The sequence below is a fragment of the Natrix helvetica genome (genome assembly GCF_964273705.1).
Source record: "Natrix helvetica genome assembly, chromosome: 5".
Classification (NCBI taxonomy): Eukaryota; Metazoa; Chordata; class Lepidosauria; order Squamata; family Natricidae; genus Natrix; species Natrix helvetica.
The window spans coordinates 45,988,219-46,008,302 of NC_138551.1; the positions used below are offsets into that span (position 1 = coordinate 45,988,219).

Sequence of the window (20,084 nt, forward strand, 5' to 3'; positions counted from 1 at the left end):
GTTAACACTATTGGTGTCACTCAGTCACAATGGTGACTTTCCATACTTATAACTTATGGCTGAAAGGTGTTGTATGTACAACAGTTTCCAGAATTGAATAATTTACTTGAGTTTAGAAGAGTCAGTGTCACAATCAGAAGCAGGAAGCTATTTTAGGGAAAATAAAAGTTGGTATAGATAACAATTGCATGCTATCCAAAGTGTCTATGATGTAAACATTAGCCACTTTGCACAAGACTATACATTTAGTGAAGAAACGCAAAAGGAACGACAGCAAGCCTAATCCCACAGTAGTTTGCAATTTTATTAGTGAGTAAAAGTTAATTGAAATGAAAACAGATCCTTGTGTAAAATATAAGCTATAACTACATATGTAATTTTGACTTATACAGTTAAGAAACTTGTGCAGAAAGCCTCTCCAGTACTTTGATTAATTATTTGTGCTCTCTTGAAGAATGAGAAAGTAGAAAGAACTCAGAGTTTGTTTTTGAGACAATGCTGGAGGGCCTCTCCCATGGCATGGAGGACTCTGTCAACATTGGGTTTAGTGGAGTTGTAGCCCATCAGTCCAATGCGAAGAACCTGATGAAAAAAAACATTTAAGTAAGTGTTTTATGACTGTCTGGAAAACTCCAGCCAACTCTTCCCTTAATTTTCCCTGTACACTGCAGATATATATGTGTACACACACACACACACACACACACACACACACACACACCTCATAAGGTACTAAACTCAGGTATTTACACACCGTTTCCTACAGACTAAAGATTATTAGATATTTTATTATTAGATAATCCTCTTTGAGACTTTTTACTTCACAGAGAAATGGCTTCAGGTAATATGCTTTAAGATTCTTCATTGTTTACAGAAAAAATCTCAATATCAGAAAGGTGGCAATATTCTAAAGAACCTGCCAGTTTTTCACAGACAAGATGAAATTACAGTCTTTACCCTACCATTAATGTTAAATCTTTGGGCTATATAATTTGTAATTAATAGTTCAAGCTGTTTTATACAACCTTTATAAGACATTATTCTTCAAGAACCAGGAGCCACATTTGTTTCACTTATTTTCTCCCCATGAGCCTGTATTTACCTGGCCTGCTGAAGGACCCAGGCCTCCAGACACCTCAATCTCATGATTTTTCATAATATATTCAGTTATTTCTTTCCAGTCATATCCCTCGGGCACAAAGATAGTGTTGACTGTTGGAAGTCTTGCATCCTTAGAAAAGAAAAAGAGCAAAAGAGTCTTTCAGGTGATTTGGATATTTGAATAACACTCCATCTCCATAATCTAAAAGAAATTGTATCAATAGTATTAAAATGAAATTTATTCTTTAGTTCTGGCCTTGTGTCTCCCACACTCAGCAAAAGTAACCAATTATCTATTAATGAATGGGTAAATTCAGAAAATTGCATACTTTTGGATCAGGTTTTGTCACCATACAAAAATTTTTCAAGATATGAAAGAATAAGTGTTCATGCCTCCAGTATGATATCTCCTTCTGGCTTAAAGTCTGGAAAGACATAGGTTTTTTTTCTAGTCTATGTAAACAAGTGTGGGTACAACCAGTGGTGGGATTCCATTTTTTTTACTACCGGTTCTGTGGGCGTGGCTTGATGAGCATGGCAGGGAAAGGTTACAGCAAAATCCCCATTCCCTCCTGATCAGCTGGGACTGGGGAGGCAGAGAACAGAATGGGGCGGGGCCAGCCAGAGGTGGTATTTACTGGTTCTCCAAACTACTCAAAATTTCTGCTACCGGTTCTCCAGAACAGGTCAGAATCTGCTGAATACCACCTCTGGTAGAAACAGTATTGAAGGCAAGGATTTATTTCTGATTCCCATTTTTTATTCTGTCTTCGTAGCAATCAATATTTCCTATTTGCTCAGTTATTCAAATTTACCCTAAGCAGTCTTTCCCATATAAAACTTTATAATAAGTAATTAGTTTGAGCCATATTCTACATTCATGATTAATTTCATTCTTACTGGTTCTTTCACAAAGAGTTTGAGACCTAACTTCTGCAGTCCTGCACAGAGATAGAGGCTATTTTCTTTATGAAGATTCCAGGAGGTCTCTAGTCCCTGTGTAGAAAATGAAAATATTTATTTTCCTATATACAAAAAATAAAGTTTAATAAACCTTCAAATATATGTTATGCATTTTGTTCAATTAAACCTCTGAACTTAGGGGTGTGATGGACATAATTTTGCCTGGATTGTTGTGTCATAAGCAATCATTGCCAGTTCTAGCCATTTTGTCTTCTATTGGCCCTTTAACTGCCTTACATTTTTCCTCAGCATTAAGAACTTGCCTTCTTTTGCCTATATCTAGAATAGTTAAGTTTTAACTGTATTACTGATGCTTCCAATGACAAGCTGATTTTATTTCCTCCAGTATTGAATGAAGAATTTGATGCAGTCTGCACTAACAGAATTCAAAGATACCCATACTATATAAAATAATAAAATTCTGCTTTAAAACATGCTATTTTCAATATTATAGAGTGCCTGCAGCAACTGACCTTTTCTGCAAAAATTGCCAAAGCTTCTCGTAAGCAGAAGAATGTGCTAATAGGTGCAGTATGATGATATCTATATATTAAAAAAAGAACCACAACATTTAATACATTCAGCTTATACAGAAACAAACGAACATATTCCAGCTATAATCTGGAATAAATTCCAGCTAAACACCTGGAATACTCTACCTGACTCTGTTGTTACATCCTCAAATCCCGACAGTTTCAACCTCAAACTCTATCGTGGGCCTCACCCCATTCCTAAGAGGTCCGTAAGGGGGCATGCATAAGCACACCAGCGTGCCTACCGGCCCTGTGCTACTGTCCCCATTTATTTGTACTCATTTTCTTTGTTCATGTCCATGTTTATACTTATGGCTGTTACCTTGCACATGTTTGACAAACCAAATAAATAAATCTTTTCTGCTGCCAGTTTTAATTTTAAATAAAGATCAGAAAAGAGAGTAGAACAATCTGAGTCAATTAAATATATAAAGTCACAGCTAAACAGTTATTTCCCTGTTCGTTGGTGATTTTTTTCTTTTCCTGTGTGCTGCTCTGGATACAGCCAATCTGCCCAGGACTGAATTGAAATTTTAAGCCACACCTCTGATGCTGACTAATCTTCAGATTTTTTCAATTCAGCTAAGCCCAGTGGACGCGTTTCCAGTTTCTCTTCATTCCTAATTGATTGCTTGGATTCTCTATTTTTCTATTTACTACAAAAAGATTCTATTCTACTTCCTGATTATTGGAGGAGGCTTGGTGAGTCTCCCATTAATTTAATTCCCTGGTTCTTACCAATTTCAACCTCTCCGGTGTCCTGGGTTTGCTTGGGCGCCGTGAGGCTGCAGGCAGCTGTGGGGGAAGACGCATGGGTCGGAGTGCTGACGCCAGCGCGATCGCAGTGATCCCACTGCGATTGTAGCCTCACTGAGCCCTCCGTGCTTCTGAGTGAGCCGGCTGTTGGCGCGGAGCCTCAGAGCTCTCCAGTGTATGCAGGTGGCCATTTTAGGTGGATCGCATGTGGTGGTAGCCATTTTGAGAGCATCGCACATGGCAGCGGCCATTTTGAGAGGGTAAAAGTTCTGGGCGCCATTTTGTTGACCTACTTTTGCTGCAAAAAGCAGCTACAGCCGCCTGATTGCCTGTCTCTTGCAGGTCACCGCTAGAGGCCTTCCTGTCTGGACTTCCGGCAGGTTTGCCTACTCACAGCTCCACCATTACAGCAGAGGGCAGCAGCAGAGGTTGGTGGCCGACTTGGTCGCGCCCCACATTAATTGACCTGCATGAGTGTGGGAGCTTGGAAGTCGCACCATTCTCCTTCAGAATCAAAGGACTGCTGAGCTTTGCTTGCCCTTGCCTTCAGTGCCTCTGCACCAGAGCGCTAAGGCTGTTTGTCTGAGGTGGTGAGTGGGGGAAAGTTTCCTTTCAGGCCTTTCATCCCCACATTTAATCATGGCAGACGGGGGCCCTGAGGAGCAGCATGTTGGTCCTTCCACCAGCAGGGCCTGTACCAGACAGGCTGGCAAGGCAGCCAGGGAGGCCATCAGAGGAAGCAAGCCTTACTCTAGGCAGGGAACTAAGCAGAGTTCAGGCCTAGACAGAGATGCCATCAGACAACAGAAGGCTTTAGAGAAGCATTTTTCTAGGGCTCAACTACAGGCCCAGGCAGCGGGCCTGCTTCCCCTGGGGATCACTCGCCCGGGGTTCAACCTGGTCAGGATCTTCCAATGTTAGAGAGAGAGGATGAAGGCCAGGAATTTTACTCTGCTGATTCCATTGCAATGGCAGGCTCCCCTGAGCCTTCTATGGCTGACCTATTTGCATGTTCTTATGATCTGGAAGAGGAGCCGGTCGCAGTGGGGACCCTTCCACCCCAACAACTGGCTATTCATCCCCCACCCAGAGCTCACCCACCGGAAGATAGGGGACCCAATCATTCCGTAGAAATGCAGGATGTCATTGCCAGAGCCATTTCCCAAGGGATAGAGGCAGGCATGTTGCAATGAGCCAAGCACCCGCGCAAATCACACCCACTCCCAACACCAGGACCTTCGCAAGAAGTTGCTCAGGCTCAGCCCCCTGTGGCGGTGCTCACTTCCAACTCAGTGCTCCCCCCTGAACTATTAGAAGGGCTCAAGGCAGAGGACAAAAGGGCCGAGGACGCCTGCCACAAGACTCATCAGGCGGTGGCTTGGCCATTAAAGCTTCCGCTTCTGCGTCCTTCCTGTCCAGGGCGGCACTACTTTGGCTGAGACAGCTCCTCGCCAAGCTTCCAGCAGGGGATAACAAATTAAGACAGGATGTTAACAAAATTATTGCAGAGACACACTACCCTGAACGCTGCCAAATTTGCTTCTCGATCCCTGGCTTCTAGCGGATTGCGGATTCCAGCGGATGTCTACAGCTGTTCCACGCCCAATGGGAGCGGATCACATTGGACCAGTGGGTCCTTCAGATGATACGCATAGGTCTAACATTAGAGTTCATTTCTCCCACTCCCAGACACTTCGTTTGGTGTCCAACCCCCTCCTGTCCGGTCAAGAAGGTTCTCATGGAACAGGAGATCCTTCACCTCAGAGACATAAATGCCATAGAACCGGTTCTACCAGGTCAGAAAAGGACAGGGTTTTATTCGTACTCTTCCTTGACCCAAAGAACTCCGGGGGGTGGAGGGGGATCCTCGACCTAAAAAAGCTAAATCATCATATAGCATACCGGAGGTTCAAGATGCAGTCCCTTCAGTCAATTCTGGGTTGCATCAGCTGGGGGATCTCCTAACATCCATAGATCTCAAGGAGGCCTACCTCCACATCCCCATTCACAAAGCTCACCGCAGGTTCCTGAGATTCTTTTTTGCAGGCCGCCACTACCAGTATAGGGCTCTGCCATTCGGCATATCCTCAGCACCTTGCACCTTTACAAAGATACTAGGCGCGGTGGCGACTTTCCTGAGATCTCACCCAGTGCACCTGCATTGCTACCTGGACGACATCCTCATCCAGTCATCGTCATGACAACAAGCGGTACAAGACCTGCAGCACACACTGCGAACCCTCCAACATCACGGGTTCTCCATCAACAAGGAAAAGAGTCATCTGCATCTGACCACCAGGCTGCAGCACCTGGGTGCCATCATTGACACCACCAGCTGCCAGATCTCTCTGTCTCCGGAGCGCTTGACAAGCATCAAAAGCCAGGTGTTATAGGTACTACACTCGTCACAGGCATTGGTGGTACAGCTGTCACAACTCGGCAAGATGATTTCATGCCTGTCAATAGTTCCTTGGGCACGCCTTCATTCTCGACACCTACAATGGCTCCTCCTGCCCTACCAGAGGGCCAACATGAGCAATTCTCAACAGCTGGTTCGAGTCTCACTGAAGGTACATCAGTCCCTCCACTGGTGGCTGTCCCCCGTGCTGGCGAAGGGCACCCACTTCAAAGAGCCAGACCGTCTCACCATCACAACGGATGCTACTCTACTTGGCTGGGGTGCTCATCTCCACAACCAGATTGCGCAGGGCAGATTGTCACTGCCCGAAGCGTCCCACAGTATCAACTGGTTGGAGATGAGAGCTGTGCAGCTCGCACCCGTTCACTTTTGAGACTACATCAAGGGGCCTCACATGAGAATCCTAACGGACAATGTGGCCACAAAGGCGCACATAAACCGCCAAGGGGGCACCCGCTCCAGGTCCCTGATGGAGGAATCAGAGCGCCTGGGAAGGTGGGCAGAAAGATACCTGTGCTCAATCCAAGCGGAGCACATCTCTGGGTCCACAACATCCAGGCGGACTGACTGAGGAGTGCCACGGTCAATCACTCAGAGTGGCGCCTGCACCCGGGCTGTTCCACCAGTTGCCTCAGGTTCAGCCTCCTCTGGTCGACCTGTTCGCCTCCCCGGAGAACACACACCTCCCCAGGTTTTTCTCCAGGTTCCACACCCCGCAAGCCGAGAGGGTCAACGCTCTTTGTGGCCACCGGATCTGATGTATGCCTTGCCTCCCGTTGCCTCTTCTTCCCAGGGTTATTCGGAAAATTCTGTTGGAGGAGGTGAAAATTCTGCTCGTGGCTCCCTACTGGCCCAGAAGGACCTGGTTCGCCGACCTGGTGAGTCTCTCCATCAACCCTCCTTGGCGGATTCTCCGACACAAGGTCTCTCTCAGCCAGGGGGTGCTTCAACATCCAGAGCCCCAGTGGCTATAACTAGCTGTCTGGCACTTGAAAGAGACCTCCTAAGTAGGGGTAGCCTTTCCACCAAGGTCATTCACTCCATTCAGGCGTCCAGGCGGCCTTCTACAACCAGAATATACAACGCCACATGGAAATCCTTCGACAGCTGGCGCAGAGAGCATGAGGCTGAGGCGACTACGGCTACGATTTCCCAGATCTTGGGCTTCTTACAAGATGGACTTGACCAGGGCCTGGCCCCTAACACTCTTAGATGGCAGGTGGCGATCTTGTCCACAATTTTGATGGTAGATGAGCACTCTTCCCTTGGTCGTCATCCCATCATCCACAGCTTCCTACGGGGTGCAACCAAACTGAGGTCTCAGCTTGTTCACAGATGCCCCTCATGGGATCTCAATGTAGTGTTATGGGCTCTCATTGCCCCGCCCTTTGAGCCCCTCCATTCGGCCAGCCTCAAACATCTGACATTTAAGACAGCCTTTTTGATTGTCGTCATGTCTGCACGGCAAATTTCTGAATTGGCAGCACTGTCAATTTGCGAGGACTTGTGTTTGATTTAACCTGACAGAGTGATCCTCCCCTTGGACCTGGCATTTCTACCCAAGATCAACTCTTGGTTTCACCGGGCCCAGGAAGTCATACTTCTGGATTTTTGTCCACATCCCAAACATCCCAAGGAGAAAAAGTGGCACATGCTCGATGTTCGTAGAGTGATACGTAAGTACGTCAAACGCACGGCTGCCTTCTGTCGCTCTGAATCACTTTTTGTCGCATTTCAACTGGCCTCCCAGCCACAAAGTTTCTTCACAGACCATCGGCCGCTGGCTACAGGCCTGTATCACCTTGGCCACGTTCTTCAATCTATTCCGGTGCCACGCCATATCACCGCACATTCTACAAGAAGTGCTGCCACTACGGCGGCCTGGGCTACCCAGGCACCGATAGAGGAGATTTGCAAGGCTGCAACGTGGACTTCCTTGTCTCCCTTTGTTCGAAAATACAGACTGGACAAATTTGCTTCTGCGAAGGGGGCATTTGGGAGGTGAGTTCTCCAGGGCATTCATACCAGCGGAGAGACCCTGGATGCTTCCGCTTCCTGCCCTAGTGACACTTAGCTTGGGTATGTCCCATGCTTGGACTCTCCAGAGCAGCATCCAAGAAAATGACCATTTGCTTACCTGAAGGGTCCTTTTCTGGGTGCTGCAAAGGAGAGTCCAACCCCACCCTGGGATCTGCTCCACCAGTTGTCATATGGTTCTGCGGAACTTATGGAGACTTGTTATGACTTTCGTTGCCTTTTTTCCTGAACTTCTCAGCGCGCATTGTACACGCCTTCATTGAAGAAAATCTGAAGATTAGTCAGCACCAGAGGCGTGGCTTAAAGTTTCAATTCAGTCCTGGGCAGATTGGCTGTATTTTACCCATGCTTGGACTCTCTTTCGCAGCACCCAGAAAAGGACCCTTCAGGTAAGCCAATGGTCATTTAGATTTATATTCTGCCTCCTTCAAAATTTTGTGATTATTCACATAGCACTCTTACTTCCACTTTGCCCACAGCAATTGCCCTCTAAGGTAGATTGGGTTGCTTGACCAAAAATCATCTTCTGTACATAGCTTCTTTAGCCATAGAAAGACTCCAAGTATCATAATTTAAGAATTAAAAATGTAAAGCTGAGTCATGCAACTTGCATATTCAAGGCAAAACAATAAGCAAGACTTCTTTGAAAATGAGAAGAAAGGCAGGACTGAGTGATCAAAACATTTGATTGTTTAGCTCTATAAAGTCATTTCTGCATTCTCACACATATACAGGTAGTCCTTGGTTTATGACCGCAATGAGTCTAAAATTTCTGTCAAACATTTGTTAAGTGAGTTTTGTCCCATTTTACAACCTTTCTTTCCTCAGTTAAGTGCAATTGATCAGTGGATCTGGCTTCCACATTGACTTTGCTTGTCAGAAGGTTGCAAAAGGTGATCACAGGATCTTGGGGAACAGCAATGGTCATAAATATGAACCAGTTGCTGAACATCTGAATTTTGATCACATAATCATGGGAATGCCGCAAAGGTGATAACACTGAAAAAATGGTCATAAGTCACTTTTTTCAGTGCCATTGCAACTTTGAATGATCACTAAACAAACTATTGCAAGTCAAGGACTAACTAATCAAAATGCTGGTATTGTTTAACATTTTCTCATTTGGCAGCATAACATGTTTTCCCAGACCAGTTCCAGGAAACAAGAAAGCCATTTTCTCAAGAGCGAAGTAGAAGAGCTGAATAAATGCTCACTTTCTTGGGTTACCATCACAGCCCCAGTATGTAGATAGCTCTTCCACATCTAGGTAAAAGGAAGTTGGCTTTGTCTTCCGAGTATGAATCTTCTTCCTGGCAAGATGAACATTTTTGATTAGCACTTCAGGAAATCCACCCTTAAAGTGGAGCCATTGTCTATCATTAATTTTTAAATGGTTCATAGAATATTCTCTGTGCTGAGTGGCATGGTGGCCTAGTAATGAAGATGTTCGCCTTCTGCTTGGAAGAATCCTAGGTAGTGGCAGATGTTTCTCTCCTAGGGCGCAAAGAAAAAATATCTGTTGCAAACTCCGCACTATTTCTCAGCCCAGGCCACCTCCAAAGGTTGTAGTTGTGGGGAAAATAGAAGGAGAAAGCTGTGTTGGATGTGTTTGTCACCTTAAATTATTTGTAAAAGTAATAAAAGTGGGATACAAATAAAATAAATTATTGAGTAGTCCTTGGTACTGCTGCTAATTCAGGAAGCAAGTGCTTTGAATATTTTAAAATGAATGAATATACTTTATTCTACATTTATATGTTATGTGTGTACTTGTATGCATTCTGAGTTTGAACAATACACTTTCCCAGGATGGTTTGAAGCATACTATTATTCAATGGAAGGAACCATGCAGGTTAAAGTCAGAAAATGTAGACCTGCTTGCAACTGCTAAAATGTGACAATCTTGGAAACAGAATCTATGCAATAAAATAGCAGAATGTGCCTACTATACCTCCTGAGATTTTTAGATACTTCATTTGTGTACTGAGGTACTTCATTAATTGCAATTGGTAAAGATGTTTAGACTCTCGGAGATTTAGACACTAAGACCAATGAATTTGCCATTGCCTCCTTCCTGGGGCTGAGAGACTCATGGTCTCCTAGTTTCTACCCTGATGCCGTAAACCAACCATACCCAGCCCCTGGGGCGCAGACCACTACTAGGCTGTTGCCTGTTTGGAATTGGTATGTATAAGTGACTGGCTGGAGTGTGTGCATGCATATGCACAGCTCAACTTGTGCAAGTGGCAGGCCGGCAGCACTTGAGCGAATGCCTATCGGCCCACCACTCGCACAAAAGTTGCCATTCACATGCGCCAGTTCCTCTCCCCCTCAGCTGGACCGCCATGTCGCAAAGGTTGGGCACCGCTGCCTTAAGCACCAAACTACACCAAACTAGCTCTTCTTTCCCAATAGGTTCTGTGTCATCATGTTGCAATAAGATATTCTGTTGTAGCATCATGCTTGTAGAATAGGTTGGATATATTGCTGTGGAAGCTGCTGATTATCTTTTATTTTTGTATTAACGTTTTCTCTAGCTTTCTGCACGATGCCGCCTATGTTCAGTTCTGGCAATTGCGTTTTTAATATATTTTTATGCTCAATGGATATCAAGAAATATTTTCTCGTTTCTCTTATTTAGTGTACAGTATGTCTTGTCCCAGAAAGATACAGCACTTGAAAATCATATATTTCATAGACAAATCATCTTACCTGGCTCTGTTGCTGAAAGAAATGGGAGAAGCACCAGGTGGTGCACTTAAAACTTTCTGGGAGCCAGAATACAGAATGTCAATACCTGTGCATTTAATAAGAAAAATTCTTAGTAGCTTCTTCATTTGAATCACTGTTATTAATACAGGAAATAAATTTACCATGAAAACCTTTGGGTTCTTGCTTTCTACTTTCTTCTGCCTCTACCACCATTTTGTAGGACAGTAGCTAATTTTACAATTCAATGTGAAATTGATTTGTTGGAATGCTGTGTTCATTTTGTATACAGTATTATATGGCATGCATTACTGCACAAACTGGTTTAACTATCCCATCTTTCCCACAAAGCTCTAGGAGCACTTTAAAAAATAGTACAATCCCCCAGACTCTTAGGTGGGGGATCTTATTGGTCCATGTATGGTAATTACCAGTATGTTTTCCCCAATCTGATTACCCTGTGTAGTATATTCAGTAGCCATTTCCAGCAATCTATGGTAGCTAGCATGATCTTTAACCATTTGTTTCCTTCACTCCCAGTGAACGAACCTCTTGGGGTTACCTGAACATTCGTTTCAGATTTACTTAGTTTTAGATTTACTTATCACTCGCTGCAAGGTATGCCTGAGAAGAATCTGTATTTTGGCCCAAGGGCAAAGTTTTTGTTAGATTTATATCCTGCCTCTAAAAGTTCAAGGGGACTTATAAGGGGATATTTCTTGATTTGATCCCTTTGAAGCAAATAGGCAGGAGGGGGATTGACTGCCCAGAAGTTATTCAATACCTAATGGTAGACTTGTCTCTGGATCTTCCTAGTCCAATAATTCAATAAATACCTTACAGTGATTGCAGGAAAGTGCCTTATGGAACACATGGTAACAGTAGGACTTCCTAGTGAAGTGGGGTTATTTGTCTTGTTAAGCAATGGCTCCCCAATTAGGAGCAGAGGACTGGTTAGGAAATGGAAGAGCTTTGGAAACAGTTTAGGGATCTTCATGGATTTTCATATACCATGGCTATAATTTAAAACAGAATTGTCTTCTGTGAGATTTCCTTTGAAACTCTTTCTACTAGTATTACTGTGCAATTAAAAGAGTTCATGCCCAAAATATATTCTTAGCAAATTTACATGTATCTTCTACTATGAACTTTCACTAAGGGTTGATCAAATACATCTGGTTAAGAACTTCAGAAATAAAATTCAGTTCTACATTTTAAAAAACTCCAGAAATTAATGCTATAGAATAGAAACAAATGTTCATGCTGCAAGGACAGATTGCAGTATCTTGCTCACCTTGCTGGTCCATAAATATTGGAGTGCCACCTAATGATGCCACAGCATCTACCAGTAGTAAGCAATTATATCTAAAACAATGATGAAATAATATATCAGGGATCAACTATTTTTCGAATAGTCATATGATTTTACATGATGTTGCGGGTTTCAGTTATAAAAAATGAATTGTTTTCACTGTTTTTAAAAATGAAAGTTTGAAAACTCATAAGTGAATACAGATCTGGTAGAATTTCAGCCATTTTAATTGAAATAAATCAAAACATTAATGTTTAAACATTTGGATCGATAGAGGTCAGCTAGTGATGCTGTAAGAGCCATATTGGTAGTCTACAAATAACTATCACTGACTTTTAAATAAAATTGGTAGAATTTAAATTATATGTTTAGCAGATTTGTGATGTGCTTCATATATTGGAAAGCTATTAACTTTTGTCTTTTGAGTAATGTTGGCTGGCGGGGGGCCTGTGTTGATTGGGTCACTTTCCCAGGATTATTTTATTACTCATGGAAGAAAAGTTACAAGAATTCCATGTTCTTCCTCCATACAGTTGAGCAACTTTGAGAAGTATACTTCTAACTGAGTACACAGTTGCATTTTGTAACAAAAAATAAATGGAGGGGAAAAATGAAGAATTCTCCGAATCTATCTTTCCTCGTCATAGCTTGCTTGTTTGTTGTACAGTAGTTTTTGTAGTTAAAAGTAAATCTGTTCTTATTTCTATGTACTTGAGACAATCTTGTAAAAGTGAAATTTTATCCATTTGTCATTTGGTATACCTAGGTGTTTTTCAGTAATAGTCTGGTAATGAAATGTCTTCAAGAAACAAACAATCTCAGAGAGTGACAAGGATCCCAAAACTGTCTTTCTGATACTTTATTATTATGTTTCTCAAAGCCCCATAATAACAGTTATTCTCAGAGGTTGGCCGCTGCCAGTTTAGGCAAACCGCAGTTCCACCCCAGCGCTATCCCATCCTATATATCTCACTCTCTGGCTCGCTTGCCCCACCCATGCAGCCCAGCTGATTTCCACGCCTCACCCGCTCTACTCACCACGGCTGCCCGAGAAGGTGTGCTGGAAGCCGCACACATGAAATCACTCTGAGTTTGAAGCTGCGCACAAGCGCAGAATGCACATGCGCGAGTGAAACTATCGTGCACATGCACTCTCACATTTTTGGTTCTACACTAGGTGAACCGGTTGTTAAATTATGTGAAGCCCACCTGTGTTTATTCTTAATTAATCATATGAATGCACTATAATATATAAATACATCTTAAATATCTGATATGTCCATATAAGCCATCTTTTCCCTTTAGGCCACTTCACTGAAATTCAATAACCACATAAATTATCATGTTACAGGTTTTATGACCAACAGTTTTAGAAGCTGAATTTTAAAAAGCACAAGTATTAGCCATAAAAAAATCTGACCATAATCTCATTTGGTGTATGATTGCATTATCTTTTCTGCACATTAATATATACCCTGTGTGCTGTGTGTATTATCGTTTCTTTGGCTCATCTTTTTTTTTTTTTACTATCATTTTGCTATTTTACTCTCCAACCTGTAAGGTACCTTGAAGTAGCCTACAAGCCAATCAATATGCATTACTATTTTTCTCTCTTGTAGCAGGGGTGAAATCAACTTACCTTTGTACCAGTTCACAAATGTGCGCGCACGCAAGACCTTCCACGCATGCACAGAGAGTCAAAAACAGGACGTGATAATGTCCGGGTGGGTGGGCGGAGCTTCCCACCGCCACTTCTACCAGTTTGCCTGAACCAGATAGAACCAGCTGAATTTCACCACTGCCTTGTAGTCTAATTTGTAGTCTAATTTCTGTCTGTTTTATTGTCAAAGCCAAACATCTAGCTAAAATACTTTCGTTATGAATGACAGTCATGTGCAATATGTTTTCAGTACCTCACAGAATAATCTCCAGCTATAGGTAGCAGCCCTATTATTTTCATTCTAAAACCAATGGGGTTTACTTTACTTCTTTCACTGACCTGTGACAGAGGTCTCCCAGGCCATCCAGTGGCTGAACTACTCCAGTAGATGATTCTCCATGTGTGATGAAAAATAAAAAGGGAGAATGCTGCATCAAGCCCTAAGTGGTACATAAAGAGAAAAAGGGGGGAAATCATGCAAGGAAAAAAGTCAATAGCATGTTTCTGGTAAGTAGGAAGATGAATCTCTATGGATTGTCCCTGGTACTTCCAAATGGAAGAAAGTATGAAATCATTTCAGTAAATAAAATACTTTGGGTACTTGCCCAAAACTCACCCTTTCTATTTCTTCTAAAGTAAAATATTCTCCAGGAGCCTTTACCAATTGATGTACTTCAGCTCCTATAGGGAGTAAATGATATAAGCATAATAATAATATGGAATTAAAGCAAAGGAAGAAACAGCTCTTAAAACTTCAGAAAAATATTAACACTTAGGAAAAAAGTAAACAAAGCATGTGTTTTATATCTCATAACAAAGTATTGACAAATCCCTTCATTTTATTGGAATCCACTTTATTATGGACTGAAAGAAAATAAATTGTCTAACATCCCTTGAAAAATTCCAAGTTAATGAGGTTGGGATTTCCTGAATAAAAATATTTTTCTTAAACAGCGAGCTTCAGATAGTCATGCTAATGTGACAAATGAACACAAAATATTGCTTGGCAAACCTTGCAAACTTGTGCTACAATGATTTCGACTGGCAGATTATATGACTGGTTCAATCTACTAATTGTGTAATTCAGCCTTTGAGATTAAGAATTTAGATTGGATTAGCATTCCTGAGTAACATTTCAGTAGAAAAGCACAACCAACTATTTTGGAGTCACTGTTTGCTACGAGTCACATATTAACTTGAATACATAGCACTGGCCTGTCAAAGTCCAGCTAGATTCCATGGGACTTTCGAATATAAGCTATCATTAAATATGGCATGGGGGGGGGGGAAGCATTTAATTATTAAAATATCTCACTCGTTATTAAAAAGGCAAAAAGACTTTCTGAATTAAGAAAAGGCATAGAGTCTTACAGTAATCTTAATGTTATTCCATCAAGAATTCTAATCCAATCCAAATTCTTACTCAAAAAGGTTGAATCAGAGGATTGAATCAGTAATGAAGTTTTTCAAAAATAGACTATTATTTCATATGTTTCAGAGTTAAGTACACAGATCAGCAGTTCTCCAGGATTTTAGATGGGAATCTATCTCAATTGGAATTTCACAATGGTGCTTTCTGGAAGCAAAGCACATGTGCAGCCACTATATCATTGAAAGTTAATAGGTTTATGGTTTTCTCGCTTTCTCAGTTATATGGTGATAACTTACATTTTATTATTTTATATATAAATATAATAAAATAATTGAATTAATGGATTTTATCCAATGGTATCACTGATCAAGATCCTGGCATGACCTCTTGACCAGTTTGACTCTTACCCTGTCAAACCCAGATTATTCCAAAAGAGAATAGGTCTAGTTAGGTTAATACATTACAAGAAAACCATGTAGTAATATACCTATTACTAATATCGTGAAGTTATTAAAATTCTCATTCTTTGTATTTCTCAAAAGTGTTACGGCTTATCCAAGTGTAATGTAAATTATATTTCATTACACTTGGATAGTTCTGTGAAATTTTTGTTTTGTTTTACATATGATTATATACAAACAGTATTGCTGTTTTGTGCTTCATGTGTGCCGCCCTATAATCTTTAATCCCTGTTTTCCTTAGCTATAAAGAAGATGTAGCCCTACAAGACAAAGCTGGGGAAAACTCTTTTAGCGTATGGATTTTTGTGCCACAATAAATCTCTTATGAATTACTCTGACATTGTTTGGGTCCATTATTTGTTTTAATCATGATTTACTGAATAAGTCATTGTTACCTGGCCCATTCTTAAAATAATCATAAAATAAAAATATATATTTTAACAAATTAATAAAATAATGAATCAATTATTTATCACATAATCAATCATGACTTTTCACGAAGAAATGTTCCGCTTCATGCATACCTTTCAATCTCCCCTCAATGTGATTTATATGGGACAAATGTAGCAACAACTTGTTGGGTGTAGTGAGATCGTAAAAACATAAATTGACACGGTACACATCAGAAGGATTTTTCATAGGATGGCAGTGACTAGAAGTATAGTCAAAGTAAATGGGGATTTAAGATTACAGCCTAAATTGCTGCAATGGTTTTCTGAAATGCAGCCAATTGGCATCTCAGTGAGAGTAAATGACATGGTTCAATCGAAAAAGGGAAAGAAATGTCGGTTTGCATCAAGCCGTAAAGAAGCTGGCTATGAAATATATATAACAAGAGGCTCCAAGTTCATACCAAGTCTGCTTGCGATGTCAGTTGCTCGTTCTCCCCAAATTCCATTCACAGCTACTAAGACTTTGTCTCCCTGTTCCACCAAATTCAGGAAGGCGGCTTCCATTGCACAGTGGCCTGTACCACTGATAGCCAGTGTGAGAGGGTTCTGCGTCTGGAATATGTACTGGATTCCCACCTTAATATCATCCATTATCTGAGAGAAAAAAGAAGTAATAAGCTTTCCCTTCTCAGGGTTAGTTTGATGTATTTACATCTGAGAGTAACATGCATAGGAGAAAATAATATTGTTCTATCAACTAAAAGTTATTTGTTTTAAACATACTTTGCTATAAGAAAAAAGTCAATAGGTAGAGGAAACAGAAAGGTGGTTAAAATGTCTCTAAAGTACAACAACTTTCTCCATTCTAGTGCTATGTGAATCGGGGGGAAATTGAACTAATACAGCTTATTTTCTCTCTAAGATTTATATGGTCTCCCATCTTAAAACACAACTCTGGATGGCTCACAACAATTATTCTCTGTTTCCTAGGAATTTTGGTAACAGATATATTTTTCCCCTTTCCCTCCTTAGCCTGACAGAACAGATAAGTTTTATGTTCAGCTGCTTTAAAACCTAAAATATTCTTTTAAGGTTGGGTTTGTGCTCCTATGTAGCTGCAATGAAAGTGATATGACCAAAAATGCAAACATGACTAAGCCATGTTTAACTAGTACACATTTTTGTAATTTTTATTATCATTGAACAGATTTCTAATTTTTGATCATTGATGAGATCAGACATACTGTAGAACAAAGAGGTTGAAAGAATTCAAAAAGTGTGCTGATCAATTTCTCTCGACTTGGGCCCTCCAGCAACTAGATTCCAGGATGAGGTTGGAAAAAAAGAGGCTAGAAAAGCTGAGATACAGTAAAATGATGCAACCAGATGTTAAGTCTTATTCTTCACTCTGTATTTATTTTCATCAAATAGCCTATTGGTTGCTCTCTTTTTATAATAAGCAGTAATTCTGTTTTACTATGAGGGGTAATGACAAATGTTATAATTCAATCAACATTTCAGCAATTAATGGTATGGAAGAAGGTGCCTGATGATTTAGGATCACATGGTTTTTCAGGAGACATCAATATGAAACATATAATCAACAACACGTAATCCATAAAAAGCTCATATCCAGATTATCTGAGAGATTTTAGGTTTTAAAACTTAAACTGTACAACCCTTCCCAGGCAACAAAACTGAAAGGTTTGTTTTCCCCCACTGACATATGGAAGAATGAAGATTACAGATCTCAGCGGCAGTTTTTGGATCGATTTAAAGAGTTGTTTTTCCTGAAGGTTTGTAAACTGCTACTCAGAATATCCACATTAAACAAAAACATCTGGGGGTGTTCTCAATAAAGCTCTGAAAAAATAAGTGTCAAAAATTTCATTTTAAAAACTCCAGCTGCTTCATTTGTCATTAGCTGTTTTTTTTTAGCTTAATCAATGCAATAAATAAAATGTACTTAAGAGCACACGAGCTTTATTAGAATAAAAATCAATTTAGTGTTGAATAAATAAACATCTCTCAGCATGGTATCTCAAGGTTACAAAGCAGTGATGGAGGAATCCTGCTGATCTTAAAAGTTGGAAGCATAGTCCTTACCTGAATCAACTCTTGGTGTAGATGTCCTATGAGCTGCCGGCTACCTGCAGACAAGACCCGTGGAGGAGAATTGGAAGGCCCAGGTCCTAGTAATAATCTGTTTGGGACAGATAATGGCTGTAGTAGAGATTCAGGGGGAGACATCCAATGTCTTTGAGAAGACATGGTGCAGAATCTCTTAGTAACAACCACAGGCAGTCGAATACGACACCAACCTATTGCTTGCTGCACTAGGAACAAACTGCCCATCGCTGACCTTAAATAGAAGGGTTGTTAGAGTCAAGCAAAATAAACAAATCTTAGATAAATGTTGCAGCACTCCCTTTTCTCTAGTCTTCTGAAAAATCTTCCAGTACCTCAATGAGTATTGAGTCTCCTTTGTTCTGTCAGGACTCTTCAGATTCCTGTTAATAAAATATATAGTAAATTCAGTTCAGAAACAGCAACACACTGACAACCTACTCCTCACCCTTCTGTTTTCTCCAGAAAGCTCTGATTAGGCTTCTCTGGCCTGAGAATTCTGCACCTGTTAAGAGCTGGAAAGTTAAATATCATGCAAACGTATTTCTGCTTCTGATATTTTTTGTGGTTCTTTGGGTAACATAGTGAAGTACTTATTTGTCTACCCTACTTAGACATTGCTTCCTTTACGATCAGTGAAATGTATAACTACTGGATCATTCTGCTGTTTCTGACTATGGTTTAAATCCTTGAACCCAAAATAAAGCTAGTGAAATTTTTAATATTTTTTCCCCCTTTGGACTCCCTTAAGGGATCTTCTGTTAATTGTTTGCCAGAAGCAGAAAGTTCAGGTTTAATAAAAGATTAACAAACAACTTCGCATGTTTGCTTTTTCTGGCCTCAGAAGGACTAGCCTAAGACATTTTTCTGCTTGAGATGAAATAGAAAATGTTGTATGTGTAATCCTCGATTTACAAGCATAGTTGTGCCTGGCAATTACAGTTTTAAGTCATGACTGTTATAAATTAAGTTAAGATGTGACTGGATCCAATTTTATGATATTTTTTGTCGTGATTGTTAAGCAAACTCATTGTTTGCTATGTGCTGGAACTGGAAATAAACACTAGTTTCGGACAACACCTTCCTAAATTGCTGTCACATTGAGTTGGGGGTCATTAAACTCTTTAATTCTATGTTGTCATATTCCGTACAAGGAAAATGTGTGGATAGATGCAATTGGAATGGGACAACTCACCGTGGCCAACTCGACCCATCCATCTTGCCGTTGCCAACTCACCCTGGTCGACATGCTCTGGCTAACTCACCCTGGGACAACTTGCCGCGGACAATTTACATGGGATAACTCAAGAGGTGAACAAGTGAACTTCTGGTGCTGTATATGTTTATATGTAGCTTTGTTAGGGCTAATGTATTTTCTGATGTGTTTAATTTACTAGTTCTCCAGAGTTGGTTGCTAAGTAGGAGGCCATATAAATAAAATCTTGTTTGTATACAATATAAATTACACTAGCTCTGGTAATTAAATTCAGACACATAGTACTTCAGGATGAAATATTACAAGTCAGGAAATTACTTAGGGCCTTCTATTTTTCACATTCTTTATTATCACATTTACAGTACTAGAAAGCAAGAAGGGTAAGTTTTGTCCAGAGTAGATACTGATTCAGGAATTTGTCTTCTTCTATGCCATTGCCTCGTTTTTGTCATAGCAGCTGGCGGTGTTGATTGCATTGCATTTATCCAATGGTTGAGGAAAGGGTGAGAGAACCAGGGACCTCTGCTGCTTCTTTGATTTGTGATTACGAACGGTTTTTACTCACTTGAGTTTTTGTATTTTTCATTCATTACATGTTTCCCAAACCAATTGATAAGCTTGTTTTGCTGTTACATCTAGATTTGTTCATTTTGACAGCATTATTCTTGTTCCACAATCTTCTTTCTTAGTACAATATGGCAAACCAACACCTGAGGGCATCTTTCTCTCAGGCAGAGTCAGGTCTCCTTCTGCTGTAGTTGCAAATTTTCCATTCGAATAAACTAGTTTGACACATATGAGTCACATACACTTTCCTACCTAGTTGAAATCACATGGAATCAGTGAAAGAAAAAAGAGAAAGGGAGGAATACGGATAATAAAAATGGAAAAGTCAAAATCTTGGGCCACATATTTCTAATTCATCTATAGAAACTAAAGAAGATAAGGTAAACCAGGGGCTTAGCATAATGGAAAATTCCAAAATAAGAATATGTTCTGGGCTGGAAGTGAGTTTTGACTTAGCTG

General features: G+C 40.7%; 1 protein-coding gene across 2 annotated transcripts in view; it reads right to left on the bottom strand.

Moving 5' to 3' along the window:
* Window positions 1-289: 289 nt before the first annotated feature.
* Window positions 290-20,084, bottom strand: part of AGXT (alanine--glyoxylate aminotransferase) — a 34,341-nt gene continuing 14,546 nt past the window's right edge. The window contains exons 1-12 of one of the 2 annotated variants that reach the window (XM_081954361.1): window positions 18,178-18,323; window positions 17,822-18,077; window positions 16,177-16,369; window positions 14,107-14,171; window positions 13,830-13,930; window positions 11,813-11,883; window positions 10,522-10,606; window positions 9,024-9,119; window positions 2,538-2,607; window positions 2,002-2,097; window positions 1,103-1,231; window positions 290-582 (exon numbers count right to left, since the gene is read on the bottom strand). In XM_081954361.1, the coding sequence (XP_081810487.1) occupies window positions 475-582; window positions 1,103-1,231; window positions 2,002-2,097; window positions 2,538-2,607; window positions 9,024-9,119; window positions 10,522-10,606; window positions 11,813-11,883; window positions 13,830-13,930; window positions 14,107-14,171; window positions 16,177-16,369; window positions 17,822-18,070 (1,263 nt within the window). In that variant the 5' untranslated portion in view covers window positions 18,071-18,077; window positions 18,178-18,323 and the 3' untranslated portion in view covers window positions 290-474. Of the gene's footprint in view, window positions 583-1,102; window positions 1,232-2,001; window positions 2,098-2,537; window positions 2,608-9,023; window positions 9,120-10,521; window positions 10,607-11,812; window positions 11,884-13,829; window positions 13,931-14,106; window positions 14,172-16,176; window positions 16,370-17,821; window positions 18,078-18,177; window positions 18,324-20,084 lie in introns of those variants that run through there. The other variant, XM_081954360.1, reaches the window with a different exon arrangement.